General features: G+C 33.1%; 1 protein-coding gene across 4 annotated transcripts in view; it reads right to left on the reverse strand.

Moving 5' to 3' along the window:
• The window catches only part of LOC112461108 (serine palmitoyltransferase 2), a 25,254-nt gene extending 8,622 nt beyond the window's left edge, over positions 1-16,632 (reverse strand). The window contains exon 1 of one of the 4 annotated variants that reach the window (XM_025026197.1): positions 16,104-16,629. In XM_025026197.1, the coding sequence (XP_024881965.1) occupies positions 16,104-16,295 (192 nt within the window). In that variant the 5' untranslated portion in view covers positions 16,296-16,629. Of the gene's footprint in view, positions 1-654; positions 787-1,166; positions 1,601-16,103 lie in introns of those variants that run through there. The other 3 variants (XM_025026199.1, XM_025026200.1, XM_025026198.1) reach the window with 3 other exon arrangements.
• Between the last annotated feature and the right edge of the window lie 1,050 nt (positions 16,633-17,682).

Consider the following 17,682-nt stretch of genomic DNA (forward strand, 5'->3'; position numbering starts at 1 on the left):
GAACCGACGCACCTTAACCTAATCCTAACCAACAACCCCACAATTCTATTTTCTATATAATCTTATTTAAATTTTCTCGCAAAACTAGAGTACTTTTATATGAAAATTTAAAACATTATCTGGGTTTCTTAATTTGTATCATCGTTTCTCTTTTTTTAACTTATATTATTAAGGCTTCTGGGTACTCGCCGCGGCCATGTTAGATTGTGAGAAATCGTCAGAAGCAAAAAATGATACGCTGAGAATTCTTGCGTGCCATTTCCAAATAAAAAGATATTTGCATAAAATAAGACTTCAGATCATTTCAGCACACTTCAAAAATACTCTGAGGTCCCCTTTCCCTTTAGGGGAGAGTGGGGCTAGTCGTTACAATTTGCAAATAATAATTTTTAAACCGAATATTCTGCACCCTAACTTTCTGAAAGTTATACCGTTGGTTTGGTACAACATTGGAGAATGTTCCAATTTTTTTTCATTCCTATCTAAATATTAATATATGGGATAAATAATTAAATATGGAAGCATGTTTTTTGTAACAACATGTCCTCTAGTGGGGATAGTTGTTACAGTGGGGGGTATAAGTTGTTACATTGGTCAAAGAAGTTAAAAAGAGGAAAATTAACGTTGTATTAATGATTTTATTGTATCACTTACTGAAATGAGTTACATTTCCTTTTGTCCTTTCATACTTTGTGTTTCTGTCGTCTAAATATCACTACTGATAATGGAATGTCAGTAAAGAACTCATTTTTATTGAAGGTGAAAATAATTTGATAAATTGTAAGTAATTGCGAAATGGTAAGCAAATTACAACACAAAAAACAAGAAATATTGCTTGATATTTCAGTTATATAATTTAAGCAATAAGAAAATACCAAAAAAAAAAAAAAATCAAAATTCCAACGTCTTTGAAAAAATAATTGCGTTTTAATCAAAATCAGAGTTGCAGTTGTCGCAAACATAAAACACTTCGTTTTTTGCACATTTTGCATGTGTTTTACAGTGTAACAATCTACCCCTTCAAAAATGTAACAATTAGCCCCTTCTAGACACTTCATTATAGGTTATTGAATCTGAGAAAAACAGAAAGTTTTATTGTATCAAATATATCACCAAATTATTTCATAATAATCACAAATGTAACCATATACTTTTTAAACACTAACCTTTTATATATTTTGTTGCACAGCAATCAAATCTTCCGAGAAAATGTAGATCGCCAAGGCTGATTTTACAAAAAGCTTTGTGACGCACTCCGTTAAGCTAGACTAACCTAAACCCGTCAGAACTTGTATAACAACAAGCGTGTTGATCTCCAATAGTCTTCACTGCTCTGTCATCTATTGCTTTTTTTTAAAAGCCACTGTATCAACCTACCCGTGTAACAACAAGCCCCACTCTCCCCTACAGTTAATAAACAGCCGTGAAATGAATGTAATACAAAGCTTATTCATGCGCTTGCGCATCATAAACCTACATCACTAGGCTTCGTATTATCTTTATATCTTTTTATTTGGAAATGGCACGCAAGAATTCTCACCGTATCATTTTTCTGACGTCACAATCTTACATGACCGTGGCAAGAGCCCAGGAATCTTAAAAGAATAAAATCTAGAGCAACCCGTTTCAAATATCTGAAAAAGTATTGAAAAGAAATAGTGAATTTTTATAAAATAATTTTTGTACATAGTACAAAATTATCATTTTTTATCTTCAAAAAATATTGCAAAACAATAAAATCTATGTCATAAACATAAAAATGTTTTAATACATAATTTTTTAAAGAAATTCTTTAAACTATATAAAAACAAATTATTTGTATATAAATCTAAAAATATATCACAAAATACTGTACTTATTATTTAAAAGTATTATAGATACTTGCAAAATAAAAGCAAAATTTATGGAAAAATCAACTCGATAAAATTTTCTTGAGAATTTCTCCCGATTTATTCAGACGAAGAAAGATTCCCTGAGTGACTTCGAATAAATTCCGATAAATTCAATCGGCAATTAAGCAAGTTACACATATATTCAATAATATGGAAAGAATGATTAATTTCATGTTATTTGATGTATGGAAAAAAATTAGATCAAAAGAACAATAAATTATTATTAGATTTTTGTTGTAATTCTGCCGATCGAAAATCGCTAATTGAGTTAATTCAAATCATCCTGAAAATTTCAATTTTTCTAGATTTTGCCAGATTTGTAGACACTTTGCAATAGAAAAATAAATTCTTTATCTTTTCATATCATAATGCGAGGAACTAACATAATAAATGTATTAAAAATATGTGAGAAATTTCAATTTCTTCTCGATTAGTAATGACGTACGTAATTAACGATTAGTAATGACATGTAACACTGTTGCGAAATTGATTTTGTAATCTTTACGTTATCGAAAAGAATTATACACTGCGATTATAGCACAATTTGCAGTATGTACAAGTTCGTAATATTTCGTTTTATACCCACAATGCAAATCTGTAGTCAATTATTTTTCTTATCTATTAATTATCAAAAGAAAGACCAGCGGCCTACTTTCTTGGAATAATCCAAATCTTTGTGAAAATTGCAAAATATAATTTTAAAAAAATGATTGCAAGTTTTATCACCATTTTATTATATATCTGAAGAAAAGGATAATAGATAAATTCCGTTAACATACCGTCGCGTATTATTTTTACCTTTTAGATTCTTTCATCTAATTAGAATATATTTTTTTTTCAACAAAAATATCAAGGAACCATTGGTTCCAGATAATTAAAGGTTAAAAACAAGAGCTTTATTTATTTTCTCGTTGATATCTAAGCCGGGGCAAACTTGACACTAGGCTTTTTGCTAATTTAAATCTATCGTAGAAACTTGTCTTCCCTATAATGCGTCTTTATGTGTCACACTGATAAAAATAAGTCATCATTTTACTGTGAAAATCGGTGGTCATTTTTAACCTTCGATTTACACAGTTAAAATACAGAGTAATGTAAGGTTAAGTAGCCAAATATCTGAAATATCTGTAGTATCTGTGGGGTGTAAAATTTGTGGCTTTACTCGTAAAAGCACAAAATCTATACTTATACACCATTATAATTATATAATTTTTCGAGTAACAGTTATGTAATTTAACTCAAAACGCTAAACTTACTTTAAACAAAATTAAGTTTTCGTTAAATATTTTTTCGGTTTACTGCCTGGTGATAAAAGTACTTGATTTATTTTAATATTCACTTTAGCACAGTAAATTTACTTCTAATATAAAATAGCAATTTTTGATACAACAGTTACTCGAGAAATTACATAATTATAATGGTGTATAATTATAGATTTTGTACTTTTACGAGTAAAGTCACAAATTTCACATCTCACAGATACTGCAGATATTTCGGATATATTTGCTTAACCTTCTATACTGCAATGATTTCGAATATACCGTAATATCGTATTACTATGCTACTGAGAGTAAAATGCCAGACTATAAATTTGCTGTATAGAAATAAAATTTAAGCACATGTATGTAATGCTATGGATGAATTTAACAATACCGGGAGCTAATTTACAAATAATCTATAAAAATACCAGATTTAGTTAATTTTTCATAAAATTCCTGTATTTCTAACTGAAACAAGAGAAAAAAATGCAAATTTTAAGTAAAAAACTATAAAATAATTAATTTACCAAAAAAATAAATAAATTTCCTCCATAATTCTCCGTAAATTCGCATCGATTTTTATCAGTGCAGTGTTGTCAACGGAATTCGGTAACATTCAAAGTTATGGTGTAATGCGACATAAGCGTTTTTGATAGTGAAAAGTTCCTTCTGATCTCTCGAAAATTGTTACTCTTTCATCGAGCTTTACTCTTGCGAATCTACAGTAAGTAGATAATTTTGATAGGATATTCGATGCTCTATACAAATTCAATAATCATTTTTGCATATTTTCAAACTTTTTTATGTTTTTGGAGTGACAAAAGTAAAAAACGACGTCCGGAGCAAAGTCGACACCACGCCGTTTCGTCGGCTCCTAATACAAACGATACTTGTCATGCAGCTATATGATCCATGTGTATATGACCTATGACAAATGTGTGCGCACGTCCGATCGTGTTTTTACCTGCATTAATTGTTTTTCAGACATGAGTTTAGATGAAGATAATTGTAAAGTTCAACAATTTTTTTTCTCATTAGTTTCAATAATTGTTTTTCTTTATTCCGAATTTTTGTACTTTCTAAATACGATAAACAATGTATGTTTAGTTTCAGACAATAAAAAATAAGTTCCAGATCAAATTGTGTCGATCAGGCAAAGTGTCAAGTTTGCTCCGGCATTTTTCAATTTGAAAATTTGTCTTTGCGTCACTTTTCCTTTACTGGGGGCAAAACTAAGCGACGTACAGCAAAACTTGCTTAAGCAATTTTGTACTTAAAGGAACACTTTTTAAGTGTACTATTAATTTCGGTTGAAAATTTTAACTAATTGTTGAAAATTGCCTTTAAAAAATCGTGTCGAGTTTGACCCGGTTTCCCCTACATTATTCCTGATTTCTTCAGGAAAAAATTCTTTGAGAGATTCCAAGTTTTCCAACATTTTTCAAGTAAAACATCCTATTCTGTAACTCTTATTGTTAGTGACATTATCACTATCATTATATTGCCGTTATGCAGCTTTTTTACCATATATTATATCCGCGATAATATAACAATAACGACACTGTTGTTAAGCGTTATAGAACAGAAGCGAGATTCTGTAACTCCTTAACGACAATTTTGATATCGTTGAGGTATTATCCATCCATCCATCCATCCATAGGGTAATTCCGGTATTTACGCCGCGCGGGGATTTACGCCGCAGAAGTCAGAAAAAATAGAAGGAATAAAGATACTTGCTTGCAATCACACTGTTATGTGCCTTTATGCCATCATATTAGCATTGTACACGCAGAAAATTTTTCTCGAATAATGTAGAATACTCATAATAAAATTTACTAGATTTGCTAGGTTCCGGTAAGATATACGCGTATTCAACCGGAAATTAATATATGACAATAAAAATGTAATAGTTTGATCAGATACATCTTGTAACCTAAAGGTAAATAAATTTGCCATACTAACAAGGAAATATGAGAACAGTAAAAAAAGTCCCATACTAGTATGTGTATATTCGACGTTGTAGCTTGAATTGCCAACTTCACATGTCTTGGATTGAGCGTTGTTTTTTAAGACAGTATAGGAAAAATATAATCTAGAATGGTACCTATTGTGAACTGTATAGAAATATTCGTTGCGTATCTGGCAATAGTTTATGTTCTTTATAGAAATGCGATAGTAACCGCGATCGTGGACGACGGAAGGCGCGCGGCGCGAGCGGCAACGTGGGCTCGCGCGGCGAGAGGATTCGGCTCGCGCCCGCTACGCGGCGCATCGCCGGTACATTCTCGCGTGATTAAGATTCAACATCGACCTTTATATCTAGGGCAGCTCGGCAGGGTCCCTACAGCGTTCTTAAGTTCGCACGTGGTGGACAGCTGACCGCCACAACCTATAACGGCAACTTATTCAACTTATGTTTTTTGACATGACTGCAACAGACGTCTCGTTTTTTGTTCATCAGCGATATTCGGGATAAGACACAATCGAACAAAATATAATTGAATCATTCGTCTTTAAATTAACGTAGTAAAACGCGCTCTCGAAAGTCCCATACTTGATGGAAATATTTACTTCTGCGTATAGTTTTATTTTTTGCTCTCTAAATTTTCCTATACTTTCTTGAAATCTTTTGCATATTATGACTATATCCTAGCCGTGCAAGATTAGTATGGTATTTACTTTGTTCGTGTATACTTGTATTTACGAGAAAAATTTTCTGCGTGTATTGTAATTTCAGTTCTTTACTGTTAATATTAACGAAACCGTCGTGAGTTGAATCGATTTCTTACCGTAATAAGCAGCGCGATCATGTATTACGACCACGTAAAATGATTACTGTAGAGAATGTAAAAGGTTTAATTGTTATTTTATGATACATAAGTATAGAGGAATAGTAAATAATGGAATACAGCAAAATACAAGTGCATAGCTCTTGTATTTTTTGTTTAGCTTGATATCTTGTGTATCCCTCCTGTATAGGATATGCAGCAAGTTAGCATACGGGATTTATGCCATAGTACAGGCACTTTGTAAAACTCGAAATCTCCTGTGTTCTTTTTCCTTCTTTCTTTGGATCGTATAACAATAATCTTTAATGCATCTATCGCTCTTCTATTTACTTTTTAAAAATGTTCAGTTTTAAAATTTGTTTATTATTGTTATCTTAATAAACTTTTTACACACATTTTATAATTTATTATGACATTTTATTGCCTTATTTATAAATATTATTTGTAAGGCGTATATTCCACCTATGAATGTCATATATCCCACCCCTATAGGATATATAGCAAAAATGCAAGGGTTTCTACAAGTTTTTTGTTAAAAAAATACAAGGAATAAATATTTCATATTTCTAATTCTTTTATAGTAGTAGACAATATAAAGTTTTTATTGGTATAATTCATTTGCATTAAACATAGTAAATAGTACTCGATAAATTAAGTTGTCCTTAGGTGCGGCGTATATACCGGAGTTACTCTATCTAAAAAAGACATGTAAAGTCGGTACTCGAATCTGTCAAAGTTATTATTGTTGTCGCTTTTTTGCAATGCCGATTGAATTCTCTCGCTGCGCTTACTTCATGAGCAGCTGTCATCGTATATTTTGACAGTTGTGTGTATCAAAGAGTTAATAGTGTAATAGTAATAATATAATGCTAAAGCTAAATAGCACGCGCAAAGCGCGCGTCTGTGATGTCTAGTATATGGTAAAAAAAGCTGCGCGCAAAGATCCGACAACTCACAGAATCCCACGTCAGGACTGGTGATTACGACATATTAAAGATAAAATAGAATCCAAAGCAAAAAAACAAACGATCGTTGAACGAATGAACATTTATGATGACTGTAAATAAGCGTAACAAGCTCCTTTTCTTTGATCCACTGATAAAAGATGAGATATTCGTCGATATAAATTTCGGTTCCTTCATACTCGCCGTCCAAACTCAGCCATTGAAACAAGTGCGCTCATTCATGTTTATTCGTACCCTTTATTTAATTCTTTATTTAACCCTTTGCGGTCCGCAGTTCTCATGCAAGATATAATCAGACCACAAGCAGGTCTGACTTCTTTGGACAAAAGACATATTTCTTATTTTTTTTGTGTGAACGGTAATGTGATCGTCGGAATTATTACTGTCATTATCAACTGTAGTGAATTTTGTTGTAAAATTATGTTCTATAATATTATTGTTATAATATTGCGCTATCAAAATCAAAATTCTCATTACTTTATATTTATTGCTAATTATATCATCCACAAACTCGTGTTTTAATTTTTTTTCTCGTCATAATTACTAAAAAAAATTTTAATAATAAAAAATAATAACATTTTATTCACAAAAAACAATGTAGGTACAAGTAACAATACCCCATACAGCACAAAAAGTTGAAACAACGTTGCTGAGACGTTGCAATATTGAATGTTGAAGTATAAATATCTTTCTAACGTTAAATCTATATATGTTGATTCTTCTACATTGATTCTATATGTTGCTACAATATTGAAACAACATTGAATAAATTATTAATCTTTCAAATAAAAATATTAAAAAAAAAATTTATATTTATATAATTTTATATGCAGATAACATATATATATATATATACATATATAATATATATGTTAATAATTATTTTAAATAAAAAATATCTTTTTACTTTAATATTTTATGAAATCTACGTCGCACATAAATTGAATAAATAGCCGCGTTTAGCAGAACGTTTATTTTGCAACTGTTTGAAATTTTCTGAGCTGAGATTGGATTTTGTTCTTTTAGAGGAATAATTCAAACTGAGCTCCGAAAATTTCCAATAGTTGCTAAACGCGGTTAATGTTAATCAGTATTTAACAATTTAATTGTTGTTGCATTGCTTTTAATATTTGTCAGTTAATGTACAAGATTTTTTTACACTCTAAATATATGTATATACAAGTAAGAAGGAAGCGTCAGAGTCAGAGGATCACCACTAACTTATTTGATAATCAAAGTCAAGCAACTTAGGCGCGGGATATATGTACCTGCATTATTCGTTAAAATCTGATGTATCTGATAAATGACATGTCTGTGGCAACGTATTAGCATTACTTTTACTGCTATATAGGGACGTTTTTTTTAAATGTTGAATTGCAATGTCTTGTAGACGTCTACAAAACATTGCAATTCAGCGAACATTAGACGTTTGTGCAATGTCTTCAACATTCAATCTACGTTGAATCTACATTTCGCAACGTTGATACAATATTGCAAATGGTGAAATTCAATGTTTTTAAGATGTTGATTCGTTAGTGTGCTGTATGGGTACGTGGTCCGTTTAAAAAGTAATGAGACTGAATTATTTTCTCAACAACTGGTAATACTGTAAAAACGAGACTGCACTAGATCGAGAGCTACATTCATACTCTATCTTCAGTAAATATTTCAATTTGATAACATTAACACATGTAATTCTACAATCTTTTGTATAACTATATGTTTGGGTAACGCGTCACGAAAATGGAACACAAGAAAATCGAGCAGCGTTATGCGAAGTTTGACACAGCAAATTCTGTGTCAAATTTCGGAATAACGTGATAATAGTATATTGTACAACTAGTGGAAAAAGTGGTCGATTCTGAATGAGTGTGAAGTCTCGCTTCGCTCGTGCGACCATCACACTCATTTGGGCTCGACCACTCTTCCCACGAGTTGTTCATACTATTATTCCTAACAAGAGCGTGAAACAGGCCGCTTTTCGCGCTTGTTTTACAATTTCATTTCTCCATTAGTTGAGAAATGACTCCATTTTTCAACTAGTGGAGAAATGGATCGTTTTGCTCACTCAAAACAAGCGCGAAAAGCGGCCCATTTCACGCTCGCGTTAGGAAAAAACATTTAAAAAATTGACAGTAAGAATATTGGTGATCAATTAAATTAAATTTGAATCACCAAATTGTTTATGTTATTGGTGGCCCACCTCAGAACGGGATTCATCTTCACAATTTTACCGTCATCTAAAAATGCCTTATGCCCGGGATAAACTTGATCTTTGCAAGTCTGTTTCAACTTCTTAAATATTTCCATCGCATTGTTCTGAAGTTTGACCTGTTTAACACAAAATTTGGTCGCATAACGCTGCTCGATTTTCTTGTGTTCCATTTTTGTGACGCGTCACCCAAACATACAGTTATACAAATAATTGTAGAATCACATGTATTAATGTTATCAAATTAAAATTTTAATTGAAGGTAGAGTATGAATGTAGTTCTCGATCTACTGCAGTCTCGTTTTTACAGCGTTATCGGTTGTTGAGAAAAAAATTCAGTCTTTTTAAACAGACCACGCATCTTTTCTTGAATCACTATACGACTTTGAACAATCTGGATGAAAGCGAATTTATTGCGCAATGCGCGCTGCAAGTCAATAAGACCATATTGTGTGGAAAAGATAATATTGTGTGGTCAAAATGTAAGGTAACTGCGTTGCAGCATCTAAATAATTATTTATTTACACCACATCAATAAATATTTCAGTAACAAGATAACGTCACGTACACTTTATTAATCAGTCATAAAAGTAATAATTTATTCAGTAAGGTAAGCATACTTGGACCACAACGCTAGATACTTAATACTTTTGTGCCTGAGAGGTACTTAGACCGCAGAAGGTTAACCTAAATCACAGATTCCTATACAGATTACTGATTATTAACACCTCTGGGAATTCTTCTTTTTCGTAATTTGGAACGCAAATACAAATAGTGATAAGTGGCGGTTATATTTCGAAAATCTATCTTCCGGGTTAGGTTAGGTTAGGTTAGGTTAAATTTGTGTCAATCATTATTAATAGTGTAACAAACTATTGAAAAAATTTTCTATTTAGGTACTAAATATTGTCAAATATTAATATTAAACGTTTTGAATCGTATTTACAACGTGTAGCGTGTTTAAATATCGAAATAGATTTGATAAAGCTTCCATCTTTTATTTATCAACATTTAATTAAAACTGAAAACTGAAAGACAGTTACATGGAGATAAATAAAATATCGAAAAAGAGAGGATTCGAGTTTTCACGCGTATTTCTTTTTATTACTCTACGAGTATTATACGCTCTTAAAATATCGAATCTTTTTCTTTTCTTATGTTCTGTATACATTCGTTTCTTGCCTTTCTGAAACATGGTGGCATGCCAGACAAGCGTGCCATGTCCAAATACGATAGCAGTCTGAGAATTTCATAGAAAAGTCTGTGATCTAGATTCATCTTAAGGCGGCATAGTTTCATGTTAATCACATAAACATTAAATTGACATATTTGGTCAATTTCTTGATTACGATCATACCGGAGCATGCTTCGAATTTTTCTGACAAAAGACTTTCATCGAGACTTTCACCCGTCTTCTAAAATAATCCACAGCTCAGTTTTAGAGAAAAAGATTTATGATTGTAATATATATATATTTTAATTGGACAATATATTTATGTTATATTAATCACAATTGTGCTAAATATAATCCTTATTTACCTCAAAATTAAAAAAATATTGAGTACAACGTGAATTGGACTTTTAAATAGTGTTTTATTGGAATATTTTTAAATTTTATATGTGGTCTCAAACTTTTGACTGGTGGTAGCGTAATATATCCAATCCTTTTTCTTTTTCTACAAATGATTATTATTAAGATGCAAAATGTGTTTAAAAAAACACGTCTTCTTTTTATATTCTTTTCACATTCTTAACCAATTGTATCAACAATTATTGAAACGAGAGGAAGTTGAGATATTTAATATAAGAATCGTCATAATCTCTATAAAGATTACAGCACTGATAGCGATTTCCGCGAGCAGATTACTCATTGGCGGATCACTTATCACGTTTCATGGACAGGCTAACAGTAATATCTCGTGATCACATCTTAAAGCGCTCTGTCACGTTTGAAAAAGCAACGAGTTAGCCGCTCGCATTATTCAATATTTTTTAATGGGAAACAAATTATATGTTAATCGCGCGATAATGCTTGCACCGCAATACATATAACACGATAATGCCTACCATTACTATATGCTATAGAAATATTCACGTGTAACTCAATATATGCATATAGTGATATAATGATATAAACACATGAATAAAAGAGGAGTTTATATACATGCTCGATTTCATTACGGATTATTTATCGTTTCTCACGTTCAACATACAATTTAGACAATTTCATTTTCTCGTGTTATTTAAAAAAAACAAAACGGATGTTTCATTATAAATAAATATCCTGCGATGTTGTGTGTGCTCGGTGTATCTTATAAGCTTCTAATTTACATTTGCATCTGGAGATAATTGATATTAGGAAACGCGTCCTCTCGTATTTCTATAAATGGACATTTATGAAATCACAATTTCATTTTGTGTTTTAACAATAGACAGTAGGCACTAGCATAATATTAGATAAAAAGTAGATAAAAAGGAATTATAACTTTTTAAGTTATATTTAGTTTAGAAAATAGTATAATAATATGTATAATATAATCGTTTTTTAATTAGAAAAAGTTCTTAAAATTTCATGATTTTTATTGAAATGTTTTAAGCGTGCGAGACAATTTGACCAATAATAGTATTTTAAAAATTATCTAATATTCCAGAATAAAATATTAATATTCTATTGTTTAAAAATTCTGAAATAAAGCTACTGACATATATTTTTAAGAAGAATTGAAAAGTTTCTTTCCACAAGAGTGAAAAATGTCTTGAAGCCAATAATGATTGTTTTAAGTAATAAAAATTATTTCCAGCCTATGTAAGATAATTTATAATTATATTGACAAGTCTCTTAAATAAATTTGATCTAGAAATTCAATCGTCTGTATGGAAATTTTGAAAAAATACGTCTTTATTATCTCATTTATATTACCATAAAAATCGTATATTTGTATGTTAAAAACATCAGATAGTGAATTCCGCTGATTGTGCTACTCTACACTGATATGTCCTAAAGATGTACGAAGATATCTAAATCCGAAAATTCGATATAAACGTCTTATAAATACGACTGATAAGATAATATTAATAAAGGTAGCATATTTTTAGTATTTTAGCTTAATGCATTAGGCTAAACTTTAGCCGCTAAAGTACTAAAATATGCTAACATTAATATTTTGCAGTTTATCGATCAGAATGTTCGTTGTGTTTCGATATTTAAATAATTTCATATATATAAGCGGTGCAAGTTGCTGGATTTACTAAGAGCGACTTCTACCAAACCTTCTCTGATTTATATCCATTCCTATCAATGCAGATTGATTAACTTTAATCTCGGTTTAATTTACTTCGTACCTTTTTCAAATGAGAAAAAAAGAGAAAGTAAATTAAACCCGATTAAATTACATAGGTAGAAATGAGCATTAATCGGTAATTAATTTGTCATATAAAATCTGTAATATTTTATTAATAATAGATATTATCAATTTTTTTTATTTGACATGTAAGAAGAAAAGTAAGATTAAGAACGGCGAATTATATGTCGTAATTAGTATTTTGGCTGATTGAATTAATCGTTAATTAAGTTAATTCGAGTTCGGTGGAGCGCTAGTAGGCCAGTCAATTTACGGTTTTAAATCGTCTAAATCGAATTCGGAAGCTTAATTTAAGTATGTGCCATTCGATAGTAAATAGCACTATAAACATTTTGCGGTTCGTCAACTCCGCTCGTTTTTGCAAAAAAAAAAAAAAAAAAATAATAATAATAAAATAAAAACCATAAAAAATTGGCCCTTTTCGACCTTTTATTCGAAACGCTGTGAAAACCGTTCGAGCAAAATTACACATAAACAATTTTGTAGAGAACCAAATTTTCTTAAAAAAGTCCGGGAAGGCATTTCTCTATAAAATAAATAGTTTAGGCGTGAGTGGTGCCCAAAGTCGCGCGATCGGAAAGTGTCTTTTCAACAAATTCACAATCGGCCAGTAGAAAACTATAATTTTCGTAAACTTTATGAGTCGCTCTTTATGATTCTGGCCTCAAAATTTCAAAATTTTAACAATAATATAGCGGACCTATAATGTTCAAATAGATGCAATTTGCGTGAAACTCGCTTTACATAGGTTTTTAAACTCACTAAATTCGAATATAACCTTAAAATTATAAAATTCAAAATAACAGATTTGTTCAGAACGGAACACGTTTAACTTGTCTCGCATATACTCGAACTAATGACATGAATAATGTCAAATAGTTTTTCTATTATTCTGGCGATTGTGATGCAGAGGCCGGTATTCATAGTTCTTATTTCAAGACCGTCTTAAGTAATGACTCTGCTCTAAAGCTGTAATCATACTATGGGTTACGGGCTCGGTTGCGGTGGAGGTTACGATTGAGTGTTAAAAACCAAGCAATCAGAACAAAGTAGTTCGCCGGCTAGGTTGCAGGTTATAATTTAGGCCGGTATTCATAGTCGGAACTTATTTTGAAGTCCGCCTTAAGTTAGATCTTAAGATGTTATAAACCAATCACAGAGCCGTATTAAGCCCCTTGCACAATGCCAGGCAACAGGCAATAGGAACAGGGAATAGAAATCAGAAATGTATAAATGCAGAATAAACAGTGACACAGACAATAGACACAGTTTCCGTCAGGTTGGAAATTCTGTGCCTATTGCCTGTTGCCAACCAATCATAGCATTTGAATTTTTTAGGTTGTAATTAACGATTTTTTTGTTATTTCCTGTTCCTATTGCCTGTTGCCTGACATTGTGCAAAGAGCTTTAGCATCTTAAGACATTACTTAAGGGTCGACAGGAGACTCGGTGGAGACCCCACGCGGCAAGTGTGAACTACGAATCGTAAAATTTATATTAAGCCCGGTCTACAATTCGGTTTTAACATAAATTTTTTTTATTAAGCGGTCTGATAGATCATGGCATACTTTCTTTGTAAACTTTTTGAATTTTTGCAATATCTTCAAAATTAAAGAAAATATAGTACACGAAAATGTGCTGTGACGTCATACCTTATATAAGAAATGATGTCATACCTTTTGAAGTTGCCGTCATCAAAGAAACTTTAGCAAGCTATAACTTTCTCAAATTTAGGTTTTTTTTTTTAATTCAAAAAGTACTAAAAATCGGCTTAGATTCTCTACATTAATTATGGATACCGCTTAATAAAAAAAAATGTTAAAACCAAATTGCGCGTAAACGTAGGGTTGTAAGAGTAGGAGTAGTAGTAGTCGTGAATCTTGTACAACGGATCAATCTATCAATAGAGTAACGATACGTTGTAAACTTGATTAAAGCAACCAATCAGAGTGCAGTGTGTATTTCGAATTTGGACGGTTTAGCACTCTGATTGGTTGGCTCTTACGTTCACATCTGGCGTAGTCGTGAAAGATGAAGTTCAACCATCTTCCACAACACGCTTTACAACCGCAGTACCGCTTTACAACCACGCCGTACAATACTCTTACAATTAGTGTCGGTCTACAACCTCGCTTTAAGAAAATATTTTATCTCTAAGCCTTAAGCTCTAAGCTCTAAGCCCTAAGCTCTTAAATAAACCTTAAAGACGGTAATCCACAATATAAGATGTAAGGCGTATAACGTTGACGTATATTAGCCAATAATTAGCCAAGATAGAATCGAGTCGCCGAGCGAAAAGTAGGGAAAGTAATTCGGAGAGAAAGAAACAGAGGTGCGTGCCAATTATATAGAGAGACAGATCGGTCGAAGGCCTGCGGTAATTTAACGAAGGAATGTTCCCGAACTATATGTACATTTATAAAATAAAGGACTGTCGTTATATTGAATTAAAAGATCTTATAGTATTTTCTCCGACACGAAAAAACGTCCTCTTTGCTATATGTCGGCTTTAAGCTTTATGTTCTAGGTCGTAAGAATTGAGTTTTGCGCAATTCGCTTAGATCTAACGGCTAAAGCTTAAATACTGCGCGGGAATGTCTTCGAGACGGAAATGACGTCACTTAATGCTTACGGTTTAGAGCTTAAATACCATTAAAGCAAGGTTGTAGACCAGCACTTACAACTACTTACGACCACGTTTACGCAATTGTAGAACAGCCTTTACGGCCAAAATAATGAGAAAATCGCACTTTAACTGCGATATTCGTAATCAGCAGCATCGCCTTCAAACTGCTACAGTGATTTTTTTGGAAAAATGGTCAAAATAAATTTTCGAGTTTTTATCTCCACCATGTCTTGATCAGCTGCTCCTGTCGACCCTTAAGACAGTCTTGAAATAAGATCCGACTATAAATACGGGCCGTGTAGTGTGATTACGACTTAACGAGCCGAAGATTCCATGGTTAGAATCGGACTTAACGACCTCAAATATCTATATAGAGTTTTATGTAAGTTGCATTATTAAAAAATTTGAGTCCACCATATTGGTTTCGCCATTTTTAATTTTAGCGTCAAATTCGAATAGTACCTACACCATAAAAATCCCTTATACAGCAAGTTTCATAAAAATCGGACTAATAGTTTCTGAAATATAATAATAATAATAATTGCCTATAGGAACCATCCGTTCTGAAAGGATTAAGCAATACATATATTATTTTGTTAACGTAGTTATTAATTTCTTGGTTCTTTAACGTGTAGAAAAAACGATTGGAGGGGTTAGAAGTTTCGCTACTCTGTTGGTTGAATCGAATCACCGATTAAGCTAATCAGAGTATCTATGGTCAAAGCCACCTTAAAAGTTTGTATCATATTCTTTTTAAGCATGCTACACATCCCAAGGATAATTAAGAGCATCTTGCAAAAAAAAGGAAATAGAGAATAAATGTGCGATCGTAACGATCGCAACACTGATAATAACGGTTATCACCAAGTGACCGAAGGAGAAGAGGGTGACGCGACGCAACTGGATACCGCGGACACCGTACGATGCAGTGAACGAGGGGCCGAGGAAATGAGGGGATTGTATCGTACAGCGCGCCGGCTTAAACGTTGCTTACTTACGTGTACGTGGCCATTGCTCGTCAGCGTGTAACCGTTAATCTTGCCGGTATCCTCAACGCCGCGCGAGGTTAAGCCGTTCCGCAGCGTCGACAGTAGCGACGGCAGCGTCTGCTTCTCGGCGTTTGCCGACGCTCCTTCGTTCCACGTGCTGTCAGCACGCAACCTCGTGGTCATCGTCGTCGGCTCGATCATCCACACTCAATCGCTCGCCGACCGCTGGTTTTCGCCAACGGTGATCTTCGCGCACGGCGCTAGAGAGTCCGAGCCGAGGAACCAATAGCACGACGAGACGGACGGCGAACGTCGCGATGCGTCGTCGTGCTTGTCGCTACCACTCACCAGTCACCACTCGCTAGTCTCGCTACTCGCAAACCACTCACCACACCACCGTGTAGCCGTAGCGCGGTGTATATACGGCGTTCGGCGTTTGGCCGTGGGCGCCGCGGTGGTCGTGATGCGGTGGCGATACACGTCGTCGATGGGCGCCTGCGCGCGCCGCAGTCCGAAAGATAAGCTCCTTCCGTACGTTGCTGTCTTGCCCCGCGTCCCGCGCCCCGCAGCATCGGCCGATGTTGCCTCCACGCAGGCTTAAGAGGAAGGGCGTTGTTCCGCACTGCTCCGCACTAAAATGCGTTCGAACTAACCGTGTCACGGTTATGTTTAGCTGGTTTAGCGTTTTCTTCCCTCGTTCGTTTTCCGCTTCCGCACAACAGACCTCTATTGAAAACGAATTCACACGCTTAAATTTGCTTCGCACCTTCAACGATTTTTCTCTCGCTACGTTTACACCAATGCGGGACGAGATTTATTAAACTGTCGCGCCATGAAAGCTCGACAACTTTTTTGGATAAAACTTTGAACCGTAGTGACTTTGTTTAAAATAATAAGAATAAGCACCGGCAGACGCAACACACTGTTTCCGGTGTGTTTGAATCCACGCTATGGAAATTTGAATTTTTGAAAGTGATGAACTTTAGGAAGACGATTTTGTTTGTTTTGTTATTTTTGAATATTTTCTCCGCTCCGCTAGAAAAAGTAATGATTTAAGAATTTCTTCGGCGCAGAATTGTAATGCGATAAAAAATAGATTTAATACGACTGCAATGATCTATATTTCAATGACTTATTGACACTGATTAAGCATAAATTAAAACGTATACTACCGGCCAACAAGTTTGAAACTTATATGTTACTTATATGTTACTTATATGTCTGTTATATGAAATGTCTACTATGAAAAGAGATAAAACTTTATGCATTGTAATTTAACATATTTTTATTATTTTATTTATTATTTTATCATAAAAGAAAGAATAATGTAAAATGTTTGAAGATTTTACAAAAAATATTTCTTACAAGATGAAAACAGAGTATTAGACACCTTTTTTTGTCGAATTAACCGCGCTTAAACATTTAATCGCTTTTTTAACTAATCTATCTACAAGTTTGTTTGTTTTCTTCTAACTTTTATCCATCTTCTAGAATAGCTCAGGTTTGTGAAAAAGATTTTGCGACCATAGTCCATTTTCTTAAAATTAAACAATGCTACGTTAATCTTAACTATGCTAAATATATAATG

This window comes from Temnothorax curvispinosus, unplaced genomic scaffold, assembly GCF_003070985.1.
Source record: "Temnothorax curvispinosus isolate PA1 unplaced genomic scaffold, ASM307098v1 QBEX01011081.1, whole genome shotgun sequence".
NCBI lineage: Eukaryota > Metazoa > Arthropoda > Insecta > Hymenoptera > Formicidae > Temnothorax > Temnothorax curvispinosus.